Below are 13,690 nucleotides of genomic sequence, written 5' to 3'. Positions count from 1 at the left end.
TACAAAGAAGGCACAGTGACAATCTCAACCTGCAAGCAGTTCCATTCGTGTATTGTGCGGGGAAAAAAAGTTAAGAACATTTAGTAGGCAGCTGTACTCTATTAACTTTACACTGCTGTTCACGCAGACGCATAATCATGTTTCTTTCGGTAAGTTTCACTGTTAGTTCCAGCTTTATATTTAGAATATTGCAATATTGCCATTTGGCATTGTCAGGTGGTGCATGACTGAGCGAAGAAGGACAACAATATGCTGCTCGCGCTTTTGCGTCTGTGCCGCTTCTAAGGGGCAGCCCAGAGAGAACCTCTGGGCTTCCTTCCTGGCATAAAACCTCCTTTTCCTCCTATCTGGCCTCAAGTCACCCAGTGTGACAGTATTAACAAGTAAAGCTGATTGTAAATATTTAGGCATATCAGAGAGCAATGGTCGTCCCAAACGTTTCACAGTATCGCACGAATGGTTCGTGAAATCAGTCTCCCGTCGCGAATCGATCTACACACTTCTGTGTTCGGTCCAGTATATCAATATTCGTCGAGCGCGTGCATAATGGTACTGATATTATAAACAGGTGTAAATGGTGATTCCAAGAACTGCGCGGATTCATGCACTGCTCCTTAGATTAATTGCTTCCTTGCGGAGAGCTTTCTTTCATTTGTGCACGCTGGATCATTATTTTCACCTGTGTCCTGTTCATATGCGGAACGCAGTTTCGCAGGATGGAGGAGAGCCTTCATCCTTTTGGCATTGAACTCATTGGTGAACCGCGCCATCTGGTAGACGAGATGTGGACCCCTATGGAGGGCAGGCCGTACGAAGTCAACAGCACCATCGTTACCCACAGCGTCGAGTTTGCTGGTACGTTCATGAAAAATTCAAATTTCCTTCTTCTGCTTAATTTTTTAGCAGTTCAGCTTTCCATAAACGCATTCAAGTCAATACTGATACGCCGGAGGTCATTGTGAACTGGGGAGGGAAAAAGCGAACAATATGCGCACCTTGTTATTTATTGGAAACGAGGGACAAGAGTTTTTGAAATGTACTAACATGATTTTTATGGCTTTCTCAAACACATGGCTTGACGCGCTTTTTTTTTTCCCGTAATCTCAGGTGAAAGTTGGCAAGACAAAATTCGCAAAGTGCGCGAATTTCTCAAGAAGTCTGGAATCGACGCCATTCTAGTGACGGACCTTGGGGAGATTGCATGTAAGATGACATATGCTTTTAAAACCTCGCAGTCTCTTTTTTGTTTGTGTACCCAAAGATTGCCGCGATTTCCTTGCTTGCTTTCTTCGTTCGCAGGGCTGTACAACCTGCGCGGTAACGATGTGCCTTACACACCAGTCTTCGAGGCCTTTGTGTTCTTATCTCAAGACGAGCAAAAGTACGCCATGAGCACATCACTGACAGCGTATGTTTGATGAACTACCATACTTTCATTTTCAGGCTGTACGTGAGTTCACATAAAATAACCTCGGCTATCCGAAATTACCTCATCATGGATGATTGCAACAACTGGGCCTGTGTTCAGGTGTGAACAATTTTCTTTCTCTGGAACTATAAGTCGAGACCAGTCCTGGCTTACAGAGGAAGCCAGGACCTCTCAAGCTGTCTATACAGCTTTTCCCCTGGCTGTCCTCGCAACACCATTTGCGGAAATAAACCTTCAACTTCAACTTGAGTCAATCGAAATCAATCAATCAATCAATCAATCGTGAGTTGTAAAATAAAATATTCAAGAATATTTCTTTTCAGTGGAAAGACTACAAGCTTGCGTACAACGAGATGAACATCAATGGAAATTCAGTGAACAGACTTCTTGTGTCGCCATTCTGCAGTTACGCCATCTGCGGCCACATCGATGTGGTAAGCGGACTACGCATGCTCTTTTAACTTGTTCTAAAAGGTCAGCTACGCAATGTCAGCTAGCTGACACTGCGCAAACAAATGCTTGGCTGCTGCCACATGCCCCAGTATTTAAAAGAATTTTCACCTTCTGTTTCTCCCACAGGACAAGCTTGTTGTCAGTGAAGCGCCAATCAAAATGATGATGACGGTGAAGAACAACGTCGAACTTCGAGGCATTCGAAATGCTCACGTAAGGACCACCTAAGCGCATACGTAGGTGTGCGATGAGTGCTATTCACGGTATTCACTTTTATCAGCATAGTTAAGAACTAGTCAAGTCAGGATTGAGGCAGCTTTAAGCGACGGGAAATATTGTGAGAAAGTACACTGTGGCACCGTGATTTTACTAGCAAATACTTAAGTGAATTGGTGCTCAGTTAAACTTTTTAATGTGTGCGCGAGAGTGCCAGCGAAGCAGCCAGTAAGTTAGAATGTGTCCATGAGCAGTATCGCGAGTACGAAAATTTTAGCGAATATAGGAAGGACAGAATTTGGCTTTGAGTGAAATTCATTTACTTCCATAAACATAAAAAATCTCGAGTGAGCTCCAGAGTAGCCATATTTTTCAAAAGCAGACATTGGTGCTTGGAAACTGCTGTTAACTTCGCTCCACTGCTATGATATAAAATGGATGAGTTGTTAGAAACACGAAACGACATTTCCTCAGGAAGCATTTTTTTTTTGCATCAATGGTGAGAAAATGCTCACATCATCTACGCTCTTTTCTATAGCACCGACGTTACCACAAGCGGGAGCAGTACCAATGCGTACACTTTGGTCTGAACGCGAGCACTGAACTCTAGAGTAACTCATCATTATGCACGACAGGCCTAGTACTCATTAGTTATAACTTACGATGGTCTTGATTGACTGCGTAATTGTAAACATTGAATGTTTTGCTAATTGGTGATCTGAATGGGGCTTTCTCAAAGAATGGCACCTTTTCTTTTTCTGCAGATGAAAGACTCCGTTGTATTTGTCACGATGCTTGCGCATATGGAGAGAGATTTCATCGCAAAGAAACCATGGACGGAAGCCCGGGTCATCTACGAGCTGGAACGAATAAGGAGGCGAGTAGCATTTTATGCGTGACAAGCGCATTAACTGTAATAAGCTTGCTACGCGCGACAAGCCTGTTATGCATGACATTAAAGTGGACAGCCGGGATGATTTTACCGGAGTTGAAGTGTCGCTTCCTACAGAATATATATACGACATCATGTTTGTTGATGTATATGCTATTGCACACGCAAGCGGAACAGTTCGCGGTCTGCGTGTACATCGCAGGTAACGTCTGATCATTTGCAGCGAGATGTTATTTGGATGTACGCATTCCTAATCTAGCAGTTTTCGAACAGTCCCTTTTGAGCCCTTATATAGCCTTCATTGGTTCATCCTGATCCATGTGGAGTAACTGTTAAAGCCATAAGTGCTCCTTGACAACATTTGGGGTCGCTGGAAAGAGCACAATAGAAAATTGCTCCTTTAAAGCATTGGGGTTATTTTACTCGTTACATACAGTGTGTTTCACATAACTTTAACCAAAAATTAAAAAAAGAAGAGGGAAATTGCAGCTGTGTGAAACCGACAGAATACTGCCGTAATGTGTACTGCTCATATTATTTCCTTATAGTTCGCTGAATTAACTGACGGGAATTATGCAAAAAAATATTAATGTTTACTTTAGGGTCAAGTGCTCGCACGTGCTTTCCATCACGTCACAATTGCACAGCTGCATTTCCTTTTCTGCAGCTCCAGGTGATGCTTGTGCTTAACAGATACCCAGTCACATTCAAAACAGTAATCATCACGTTGAAAACCAATGGTTTTTCAACCGCTGTCCATTGGCAGCCCTTGTTGGCAAAAAGGCTTTGATGTCTTTGTTGATGACATGCTCGTGGGGCGCTTCCAACTAGGTGATGTGTATGATGTGCATCATATATGCTAAGCAGCATAAAAAATGATGGTGCTCGCTGGTTGGCAGTATGAAACAGGCATGTCTTAAGCATGGGTGTTGCTCGATGATCGCAGCCACCAGCCGCACTACCGAGGCGAGAGCTTCAGCAGCGTGGCGGCCGTGGGACCCAATGCGGCCGCCCCCACCCACCACCCCCGCAACGGCTCGGGCGGCTACATCAGCAACGCCAGCCTCGTTCTCATCGACTCCGGAGCGCAGTACCTGTAAGCGTAGGCAGACATGGCGGAGCGCAGTGCTGCGTAGAAAGAATGCAGTTCATGTATGAGGGTACACTTCGTGATAAAAAACAACAACAACAAAACACGGTAAAGCGTGTGGAGGAGGTTATGCTAAACTTTTTTTTTCACAGCGCTGTCGTGGTACTGCCAAGAATGTTTGCATAAAAATAGAGCATTAACTCTTCGTTGCTAAAAAAAAGGCTTTGATTTCTCTTTAAAGAATATTTTTGTATGCGAACCAGAAATTCTGTTGGTAGTTTCATGCAGCGGCCACGAGCTATTGGTCAGGATGACGGGATATGAAAAGGTCGTTGCTCTCCTTTTATTGCGCCTCTATTTGACCCTGTGTACACAGCGTATGCCCTGTAGAAAGTCGCACTTTTTGGCACAGGCCGGGACACGTTCATTTTACAGTGTTTTGCATTCTTTTTATTCACAGCATAGTATTAATATAAGCCATCCGCCTCGCTCAGCAAATAAGTGGAGAGGCTTGTCATAAAAGTGCCGCTATCCCATTTGGTCTAGAGTCAGTGTATTAATTTGTAATAACGGAGCCAGACTAGATATGAAAATGGTAGGAACGGCTTATTTCTTGCTGTAGTTTATCTAATTGAGCGATTAAATTTCTTACGCACTTTATAAAATTTATTTATTAAGTTAGCACACTTGTAATGCGCAGAAATGATGCTCCGACACCTTCTGGGTTTCACAGTTACTCTCTGTTCTGTTGCAGAGATGGCACCACAGATATTGCAAGGACTGTTCACCTCGGAACACCAACAGAGTTCGAAAAAGTAAGCGCAAAGAAGTGGCAACGGTTACAGTGCACTATATGACACATCACTGATGAGTGTTGTTTTTAACACTCAGGAAGTCTACACGAGGGTGCTCATCGGCATGATCGACATGTATCTGACGGTGTTTCCTGAAGGAACCAAAGGTACGCACCGTATTCCGTGCCAGCCATGAACTACGCTCTAAAATCCAGTGATCTTGCACGCCGTGAGGAGACTGGGAAGTTTAACGAGGAATGATCAAGAAGTATTTCCTCTATTGCCTGCTCATTGGGTGACATAATTGAAAGATACTGCTGCCTATTGGAACTTCATGGTGTGATTTCTTCCAGAAGTCATATAACTCTTTAATATAACTTCAGAACAGCTGACTTGCGCTAATTTTACAGAACTTGTTGCGGAGTTGCAACTCTTTTTTTTGCAGCTTGCTGTGCACTTGTGAATGTTTATGGGGGGCCTCCTTGGCAAACCAGGAAGGCAATGTTGCAATGAAGCGATGAAGCGATAGGGCAATGAAACACTGAAGTTACTCCAGAACAAGAGAGGGACCGCGCTAGAACTCGAGGTACATGTATATAGATGCCTGTCTCTTTTCTGTGTCTGGCGTGCAATGTTTAAAACAGTATTAAAGCAATGTTTAAAACAGATCTCTCGCCGAACGAAGCTCCCGGCGGCGTGTGAAGCCTGCGACGCGTGCCAGTTTCTGCTTGACGGCAAAACTGTTTCGGAACGCGCATTCTTGCTCGTCGCCTTCGGGTCAGGGCGGAAGCCGCAGAGTGGGGATGCACCACCTGCTTTGCGGGTCGGCGAGGGGGCAGGGCAGGGGACTTTGAATCCGTCGGCCGAGCCCGTGGCCCGAGCCACTGGATCAGCCTCGTCGCTCTGCGGGCGCTTACGGCTTTGCGGAGTGCGCTATGCATCTGCTGTGGGAAGGGGACCAAGGTGAGAGCAAAGCCACCGTCTACGTATAAGTCAATATGAAGCGGGCGTGACGAAGCCTTCTACCGTTCCAAAAGTGCCACTACGCTAACGATGGTTGATGCGGTAAGTTATGAGTAACTTTAAAAAATCAGACAAGGTTTGGACATCCAAGAGCGGCTCTGGTAGATTTCAGAAAGGAAAGAAATTAAACGCTTGCTGTAGTTTCAGCAGTTTCAGAAGCTGCAGAATTGAATATTAATTAAAGTAAGCTCATTTCTTCTTTTTTCTCTTGAGGGTGAACAATATGGGAAGTGTAACCATAATAAGTACGGCCTCGACACTTCACTGACTCTCACTCGAGGTTTCATAGCAGGCACATTCCTTGTTTAAAGCTGATACTTATCGCATGGGCTGTTTTGTCGAGTGCTTGGACAGTGGGTCCTTCTGCGATTCACAATGTGCTAAGGCAGAAGAATAAATTCTCTTCCCTCTATCTCTCTCTCTCAGACAGCGCTCTGGACGTCGTGGCAAGGCGGTCTCTCTGGAGCGTCGGCCTGGACTTTTTGCACGGTGTCAGCCATGGGCTCGGCGCCTACATGACGGCACACGAACGTAAGTAGAGGCCTTGCAAATGCCCCTGCATGCATTTTAGTTTCCCCAGCAACAAGTTTGCCTGTTAAATGTACGAAGCGGTGGTCTTGTGGTAGAGCATCCGCCTCGCATTCGAGAGGTACTAGGTTCGATCCCTGGTGCCGCCGGGTACTCACCGGTTTTCAATGGGTACAAGCTTTCCCCCGGCCTGATGCTCCGCTCTTCTGGGGTGAAATGCTGGGGACTGCTTGCACATTTTAACTTCGGGCACTTTTTCTCCAGACCCAGCTTGAGTTTCTCTATGAATGTAGCATTGTGAGCTTTAGAAAAAGGCCGCTCTTGCACACGCTGATTCGCGATTAACATAGCTGTAATATCTTTCATCTTATCACTGAAACTTGTATTGTACTGAAAAACAGCGTTTGTTTATAGTATGGCCTCACGTGCTATCACATTGCCATGTTAATGTCAGCCCTGAAAGCTTCACTTACCTTTTCTATAGAATTAGAGGCAGAGCAACATTACAGCATACTATGCTTTGAGAAGAAGGGATTTTACTAATGTGTTGTTTGTCACTTCTGCAGGTCCTCCCTTGATATCTCCATACAGTAAAGGACACCCTCTATTGCCTGGCATGGTTTTGTCAAACGGTACGTGGCATCAGCTGACCAACGTTTCACTTTGGCGCATTTCCCCTGTTCAGCTGTCAGTATCGAGTGACTGTTTAGAATAAGCGGGTTCAGAACAGCGATGTACCCTTTCGCTCTCAGTGTAATAGCACTCTCAGTCTGACTCGGGATGCAGGGGGTATCGGGATCGATTCCCCATCTCGTGACTATCACTGCCTACTGGGTCCAAAATGCGTCCAGAACGTAATAGCTACTCTGAAGAAGGGTGACAAAAATGACCCCCGGCTGCATTCAAGGTGATATAGAAATATATTTATTGTAAATGAAGTGACTTATAGGGTGTCCTTGATTCGCGTTGAAACCATGGTGCACTCTTCGTGGTGGTAGGGTGAAAAGCACTATGTGCAGGGGCCAGGAGACACGTCGTGTCTTTCACTGGATCGTATTTGATGCAGGTTGTCTTCTAAGCAGTGATGTACAAGCGGAACCTTCATTATCTCTTACGAACTAGCGGGAGGTGTGGTTAGTGCCCGGTCGATACACTTATCTGGTTCTACCTTATTACACAACATTATCCCGCGGCTTGCATACGTTCCCACAGTCCGTTTACGAAGAAACCTAGGCAAGAACCTTATAGCGGGGAGAAAAGCCCGTTTTACATAAGAGCACACGTCATCGGTTTTCCCAGAGCCCGGCTACTACGAAGAGGAGAAGCTTGGTGTGCGACTGGAAACTTCTATGGAGATCACACCAGCCAACACCACTGTAAGTCTCGAAAAGGCGTGGCTTTTCTGACATGACGTCAAGCATAGTTTATACGTCATAGTTTATACGTAGACCACTTCTGGTTCACGAAGCTTATAAGCCGATTCGGAAGCGTGCATGTAGTTTTTCACCGGTAGTGTGGGCCAAGATGTTTGGTTTTGTGTGTATCGATTTCTTCATTTTGCTTCTCGCACAGCTGTGCAGAGAATTGCGGCCAAAACGAACAGGAAGCCGTGATGATTGGACAATAATGACCGAACTTCCGACTTCAAACAGCTCGGTCGAGATAATTGCGAATCACGGGTGGCATGAGGCTAAGCTTGCTTCCTCTTCGCGACAACACGAAGAGTATATAATACAGCACCGCTAGCCCGCAATGGTCGCCGCTGCTCAGGTTTCACGGCACGGTCGGCAGCGAGTCTCGGGCGGCAAATCGTGCTTCCTTTCATAAGGCAACAGCCGTCATCAGGCCCATTTACCATCTACCCCGCTAGCACGCTAACGAGGCTAACGATCTCATCAAAGCACCGCGATAGAATGCTTCTGCTGCTTCCGCGGCATTGTTTATCGATAACGCCGCATGCCTACTGCCGTCACGAGTACGCTTTTGTGTGTACGTCTGTTCGTGCGTCTGTCTTGTGCACACCTCCAGTACAGGTTCATGTCCCACAAGTTTTGCAAGTTTGAACCCCTCACGTTCGTCCCGTTCCAAGCAAGCCTGATCAAGTGGGAGCTGTTGAACAAGGAGCAGGTCAGTGGCATTCCTACCTCCTTACTCCTCTTGGAAATCAATCTCTTGGCCAGCAACGTTTGTTTTTGGTTCAACTTTTATTTGCACCTGCAAAGAGAAGAGTGTTTGTTTTGGTGTTGTGCGCGCGTCCAGCACACTCGCGTCTCGCGAACCACACACACAGCTTCATTCGCGTCACGAGCGCGCCTATCACGACGCCCAGAAGGCTGGCCCAGGCACGAAGAAGGCGTCCTCATTACATAGGGTGCGCTGCTGCTGCTGCGGCTGGTGCTGGTGGTGCGACTAGCTGAGCCGCACATGGGTCGTGCTGTTTGTGGCGAGGCTCGGGCACTCGCGTTGTGCAGTATTACACGTGGGGACGAGGTGGAACGGGCAGCTTTGAGGAATGCGAAACGCCGAGAGATTTGGCAGCTCAGCTCGCTCACGTCGTTTTTTTTTTCTTTATTTCATTCTCAATATCGTGCCCTACTAGTTAAGACGCACGCTGTACGATAACGATGAAGTATAGTGATGGTTTATACGTGTTCGCGTTGTTGTTCGTGGTTGTATTTATGTACATGTCGGCATAACCATGCACGCTGTTGTTCAAAGACGGGCGGTGAGAGATATGTTTATTACGGTTGTAAGCTTGCATGTCAGAAGGGGGAAGATTGCTAGCATATCAGTTCTGACATGTTGAAAAATCATGTTTATTCGAACCGTTCTTGTGACCAGCTTTCTTGGACGACATCGCATTTGTTTATTCTTGAAACTACTGTGGAATATTGTAAGGTACTTTTATCAACATACTGATGAAAATGGTTAAATCTTATGATGTGTAGTAAAATCTTCAATTTCCAAGTTTCTCCCACGCTCGAATTTAATAATGAAGTACGCCACTGAAAACCAGTTAAGGGCATTTTCTTTTTGTTTTTTGTTTTGCTATAGTTGCGAGACAACACAGGGTTATATGGTCAGATTATATTGTTATGAACATATTGATACGTAGTCTAACTTCCGATCCGTACGAGCATCCACATTTAACATTTGTCCATGTGCTTGCTCCGAGAATTTACTAATGACATAAAAAGAAAAAAAAAAAAACTTCGGTGAGGTTTTGATAATAAATGAAAAAATAAATAGAGGCCTCCCGGGAGATGATCTGCTGATGTATTGTTTGTCACAGTGAATTCTTACGCTAAGCAATAAAAAAAAGTGTTCATAAACAAGATTTTCGCTGAAAACGTGTGCTTGCCCAGAATTTCTGTATGTGCAGCAGTCTCACTGGGGCTAGCAGATAGGTTGGGATTAGGGGTGGCATTCGGAGGAATGAATCGATATTAAAATGTATGCGACGTCCTTATGTTGCGCATTAGCTTTGCTGTTGTAATATGGCTTGTCTTCAGAAAAGAACCCCTTCAACAGTTCTTCGTATAATACACCTGCTTATTAAGACTGCGTCTTTCAGGTTCCAAAACCGCAACTTGGACGGAATGCTTCTCGTCACTGCTTCCTCGGCAGCTATGGAGCGTTTTGTATTCGTGCACGTACGAAGGAGAAAAGTAAAAGTAGAAAGTTTGGCTAAAGCGCGTTGTAACGAAACCAGCGGTGTCATTCTAAACTCGAGTTAAACAGCTGAGCCAGATGAATAGGGCCTGAATAAATCTATTTTCACTAGTATAGGTTTTCTGGGCAGGTGCTAAACGCGAAATCTATTCTTAGCCAATCCAGTCCACTTTTCTCAAACACCTACCTTGAGCTGTATGCTTCTAAATTCTTCCTACCTGCTTGTAATTTTTTTTCCGTTTAGTATAGGTGTTCTAAATGGCAACGGACGTATTACAGAGAAAAAGAGATACTTATTTCACCTGTTGATTTGAATACGTGCCTGACCGGATCCCTTTCACCCTGTTATTTTATTAGCCGGCCGCTGTTTGTGGCATGTCCTATGACATCGACTGTTTCATTTCGGGGATATTGGTCGCAAATTAGACGGCATTCACTGTACAGCTGGTAACCACATCGCCACCGTTGTTCATGCATTTAGCTGGCCTGGCTGAACGACTACAACGCCAAGACGCTGGACGTGGTGGGCTCCGAGCTGAAGCACCTGAAAAGACACGACGTGCTGGCCTGGCTCCAGACACACACGTTCCGCATCGAACTGAAGAACGGCTCTGTGCCCGTGCTGCAAGTGGCGGGACACCACGGTCTGCTTTCCCACGAGGGCCATGGCGGACACCACGCCAAACACGGCGACGGAAAGAGGCCAGTAATCGAGCATCTGCGTGGGGGATAAAAGAAAAACGAAAAAGAAATGCATGTTCATAACACCGTTAAAAGGCCAGTTTCCGCTAGCCTTAAGTTGACCGGCAGTATAGGTCTTCCAAATGACGCTGAACTGAGGCATTCACCTACTGTTGCACGACACGTTCCAAGAAAGTCAGTACAAGCTCTGCGCTACGATGACACTCAGTGTGGACAATTTATGCATAAAGAGGGTTTGTATTTAGGTCTTTGTAAATTTAAGCATCCATTCCACAGTTCAAGGAAGCACAATTTGAGTAAGTTTTATGCTTTGAGTACTTCGCAATTCTACATAGCCGATCAAATATTTATTAATATCGTGCTATCTTTGATGGCCTGTAAGCTCCTTATGATGACGATAAGCTCAGAAATTGACGACAGTTTGGGCAAGCGCATGACGTCCTTTCCAGCTCGAACGTACTTCGTTACTCTGTTAACTTCACACAGACACGCATCGTGTGACAACGACTGCTAGAAAAAGAAAAAAAAAAAAGGAAACGGTGCGAAGATGATAAGAAGCAGGTGTTTGAAAGATGGGTTCCTTTTAAAATAGGTACCGTGCTAGTAATAGAAGCACTGATTACAAAGTGGCTGGTTCACACTCTCGTAATTTTGTTCCCAGCTTCCAGCGGGCCACGGTACATCAAAACTTCTATATTTCAGGCAAACTTCGTGTGCTCATTTCTTTCGTTTGTCCTTTTAGTGAGAGTGCGGCTCCAGTCTTATGAAATTTTAAGGTTTAGGTTTCTAGCGTTTAACGTTCCAAAGCGACTCGGGCTATGAGAGACTTCGTAGTGGAGGGCTCCGGAAATTTCGACCACCTGGGGTTCTTTAACGTGCACTCTCATTGCGCAGCACACGGGCGCCTTGCTTTTAGCCTCCATCGAAAAGCGGCCGCCGCGGCCAAGATTAGATCCCGAATTCTCGGGCACAGCATTCGAGCGCCCTACTACTACACCACCGCGGTGGGGTGAAATTGAAAGTAATAGGTTGAAAACACCTGTAATCTACGTTGCTCTGCCTGCCAATGCTGAGGAAGCTGCTAGATAACGCATATGACAGTGACACGTCTTATCCTGCACATCTTCTTCTTGTCAACTGGCAGAATGTGTGGGAGGTCGTGTGCCTTTGTAAAAAGAACAGCATTGTACATGACGCTCGTATTGCAGTAGTCTTCAGGGGCTTGAGCGAAATCGAGGTCTCTCACTTTTCTGCTTATCGTCGTTATAGGGCGCTGCCGCACCGCGCGGTTTGCGTTCACGCGATATTATTGGCTGTATGTACACCACATGGAGCGAATACATTTTGACATGTTTGGTTTGACGGCTTAACCGCAATTTTTCCGATGCCACCTCGCCTGCTTACGCGTTTAGTCTAATTTGGTTACTGAAAGGTGTTCACCAAGGCTCATACTATAAACAATACAGATCTTTCACGCGATTTGAGAATATGTAATTGATTCGGTTGATGAAGCGGAATCACTGACTGGCGTCTTGTCATTTGAGCTGCTCAACTGACGCCGGCTGAACCACCGGTGAGGTCTGAAGTGCAGTTGGCGTTGCATTTTAGCTGCCGTTCAATTTAAATTACAGCAACTGAACTGCCGTCGAAACGTCCGGGTAACAAGGACAACAAGCACAAAAAGCTGGGTGGACTGCTTCAGATATGCATTCCAGTAGAGTTCCCATATAGAAGTCCCCGTGCTTAACGAGGCTATTTTCTTCTTCTTAACCGCTTCTTTCAATTTCCCTGCGAATTTCACGTACGCGGATTTATATACAGTGCATACATTTAACTGGACTACATATAGAGTGGATACTTAACACTGATAAATTTTGTGAGACATTCGCGGCAATGTAAGAGACGTAGCTGGACTGGATTGCATGGTGACATATTGGGACGCACCGCGCGATGGACGCGTAGGAAGCAGCAGCACATATAGGACCTAAATGTTTTGGGACTGAGCCTATTTATTGCTTGCTTCAATCATATTGTCCATCACGCAGCCGGTCCCCTTACACAACATTATTCTTCACCCATGCTTAGGTTTAGACCAGGAATCACAATCTATTTAACGTAATCTAATGAAGTGTTTAATTAGTTACGATGAAGGGAATACCGCGAGTAACTGTCTCACTCTCGGTGGCCACCTCAACCGTACTGTGAGGAAAGAGATGGAGGAAACAGTGAAAGAAGATTGAAAGGAAAAGAAAATGAGCTGCAGTGGAAGGCTGAGGGGGTCGCTACTGATCCTGAGCCCTCTACGGTTGTCTGAACTTGGGTTCAAACCAGGAAACGATAGTTTGTTTATTCGACTCAAACCTAAGAAAGCTCTCTCAATTTCTCTAAACAACGCATTCGGACGGCGTGGGCTCTGGTTCTAAGTTTTGTTATGATTTGACGTTAGAGTATGGTAACAAGTAGCCGGCATCCGCAGGTCGGGTGCCTCCGGAGCACCAAACTGGACGTCAGCTGCCGACACCTCTCTCCCAGGACGTGCTCTACTCGCCCTCGCCTCGACCCTGCTGTGCCTCGCGACGTTACTACGGCTGCTAGCGTGAGTCGGGGCGTGCTCCTGCAAGCACCCCAACATGAGCGGTCGTGGTTCGAACTCAATGCTGTGTGCGCGCTGGTGCTTCCTGGCCGTGGACAGTGACGACGTGTGCGAATTCCTGTTGCACAAAACATACCACACCTCAGTTTGCAGCGGGAGCGAAGAAACCACGGTCGACCTACGTGTCACTGACTGTTTCAGTTGAGCGTGGCAGTCTGTCATTTAATGTTTCTTTCTTCTAGAAAAGAGCCGACACACCTAAATGTGGTTCCCTTTGCTGTTGTTTTGAAAGAGTAAA

The 13,690-nt window shown here is 45.8% G+C and overlaps 1 protein-coding gene across 1 annotated transcript; it reads left to right on the top strand.

The window, feature by feature from the left end:
- Positions 1-716: 716 nt before the first annotated feature.
- LOC146207657 (uncharacterized) lies at positions 717-13,399 on the top strand. Its single transcript, XM_084587133.1, has 16 exons — positions 717-855; positions 1,108-1,203; positions 1,300-1,381; positions 1,444-1,528; positions 1,753-1,863; positions 2,009-2,095; positions 2,863-2,975; positions 3,937-4,086; positions 4,835-4,895; positions 4,972-5,041; positions 6,324-6,428; positions 6,992-7,057; positions 7,725-7,801; positions 8,454-8,552; positions 10,579-10,799; positions 13,276-13,399. Exons 1-16 carry the CDS (start codon positions 717-719, stop codon positions 13,397-13,399), a joined length of 1,686 nt encoding a protein of 561 aa, XP_084443259.1.
- The last annotated feature ends 291 nt before the right edge of the window (positions 13,400-13,690 follow it).

This window comes from Amblyomma maculatum, chromosome 1 (assembly GCF_055883805.1).
Source record: "Amblyomma maculatum isolate TAMU_Amacu chromosome 1, ASM5588380v1, whole genome shotgun sequence".
In the NCBI taxonomy this organism is placed as follows: Eukaryota; Metazoa; Arthropoda; class Arachnida; order Ixodida; family Ixodidae; genus Amblyomma; species Amblyomma maculatum.
This window is presented reverse-complemented; position numbering and strand designations above follow the sequence as displayed.